Source organism: Galeopterus variegatus, unplaced genomic scaffold (genome assembly GCF_000696425.1).
Source record: "Galeopterus variegatus unplaced genomic scaffold, G_variegatus-3.0.2 Scaffold8713, whole genome shotgun sequence".
Classification (NCBI taxonomy): Eukaryota; Metazoa; Chordata; class Mammalia; order Dermoptera; family Cynocephalidae; genus Galeopterus; species Galeopterus variegatus.
The window spans coordinates 8805-10347 of record NW_007734824.1 but is presented as its reverse complement, the minus strand read 5'-3'; the positions used below and the strand labels follow the sequence as shown (position 1 = coordinate 10347).

The 1543-nt window shown below is 34.6% G+C and overlaps 1 protein-coding gene across 1 annotated transcript in view; it reads left to right on the top strand.

Annotated features, from left to right (window-relative positions):
• The window catches only part of MKKS (McKusick-Kaufman syndrome), an 11758-nt gene that overhangs the window by 8940 nt on the left and 1275 nt on the right, over nucleotides 1-1543 (top strand). The window contains exon 5 of the mRNA XM_008593103.1: nucleotides 1408-1531. Within this exon, the coding sequence (XP_008591325.1) occupies nucleotides 1408-1531 (124 nt within the window). The remainder of the gene's footprint in view (nucleotides 1-1407; nucleotides 1532-1543) is intronic.

The following is a 1543-nucleotide window of genomic DNA, read 5'->3' as shown; positions in this document are numbered from 1 at the left end:
CGTGGCCTTGGTGTTATCAGCACCGCACTCTACCGAGTGAGCCACGGGCCGGCCCTCTATTATAATTTTTAAATTGGTATCTACATATGATATATATTCTATTAAATAGAATTTTTCATTAGTCCAACAAACTTCATTTCCTGACAATTGTCAGAGAAGATTAGTGCATTATTGTAACACGAAGAGGTTTTGTTATGGCTAGTACATTCAGTGCATTATAGTTCTGATTATTTCATCAGTACTGTCCTACCTTATTTGAAAATGGATACAGAAAGATGAGGGGTCTTCAAAAAGTTCATGGAAGAATTAGTATTATGTTTTAATTCAGTTTTTCCATGAACTTTTTGAAGTACCCTTGGATGTAATGTTTTTCAAATATTCACAGTTGATTCATTGGGTAGCAAGAGAGTTATTGAGAGTCTCTGCAGAGCTTCCAGTGGGTGGCTAGGATTAGAGAGTGAGTAAACTTTTTTATAGACATGCACTGCCTCGCCTCCCCAAATAATTTAAGATCTATTTGAAAATAAAGCCCATTCATAAAAAGTTATCAGAATATACATTATGAAAAACAAAATTTGTACCAGTCTGTTGGTGCTGAATGGTCAATTGTGTAATCAGCAGTAGTAAACTAGAGAAGGTTTTTTTGGAGGAAGGAGATGGCTTGAGTAGGATTTTGAAGAAACAATACGACATTGAGGATATGGGAAAAAAATAGGCAATAGAGATTATCTCGTCTGGTTCAAACCTCCTGGTTGAAAAAAAAATGGTCACTGTTTTAAGTAGTTAAGACATGGATTTTTAAACCATCATTCAGTTTTTAGTTTTCTAGTATATTAATTTTTCTGTCATGCAATTTCTAGGATAAACTTTTTAGAATGGTGGAACCAAAAAACAGTTTAAAGTCTTATTACTTTTTCATTAATTTAAAGAGAAGAATATCCATTTGTAAAACACTGTGCATATCTCCAAGTGGTGCCTTAATGATAGTATGCGCATTCTCATTTTAAACAACTCTCCAACATTTTGCTGAGATAAATAAGTACTTCATTTGGTAGATTAGTAGTCTTCAGGAGCTTCCCCCTGTGTGCATAAAAACCTGTAATACATGCATTATATCTTGACCTTCATATATTAAGAAGGCACTACCATGCAGTCATTCAGAATAAGCTGATAATGAGGTTATTTTGTTTCATTCATTCTAATAACATGAATAGTTGCAAACATTTTTACTATAACTAGGTTAGGGGATTGCAGCCCAGCCCACTGACCCATACAAGTTCATTAGCATAGCGCCAAACCCTGAAGTAGTAACTTTATGAATAAGGTTTTGATCAAGTATCCTATTTTTCTGAAACATTTTTATCTTAATGCTCTGAATGTGTTTTCAATGTTTTTATTACTCTTCAGACTCATAACGAGCCAGAAAGCATTCTCAAAGATAATGGGTGTACTCAAATGGAACTTCAACTAATCGCTGAAGCATTCTGCAGTGCTCTGGAATCTCTCGCTGGCTCTTTAGAACATGATGGAGGTGAAATTCTCA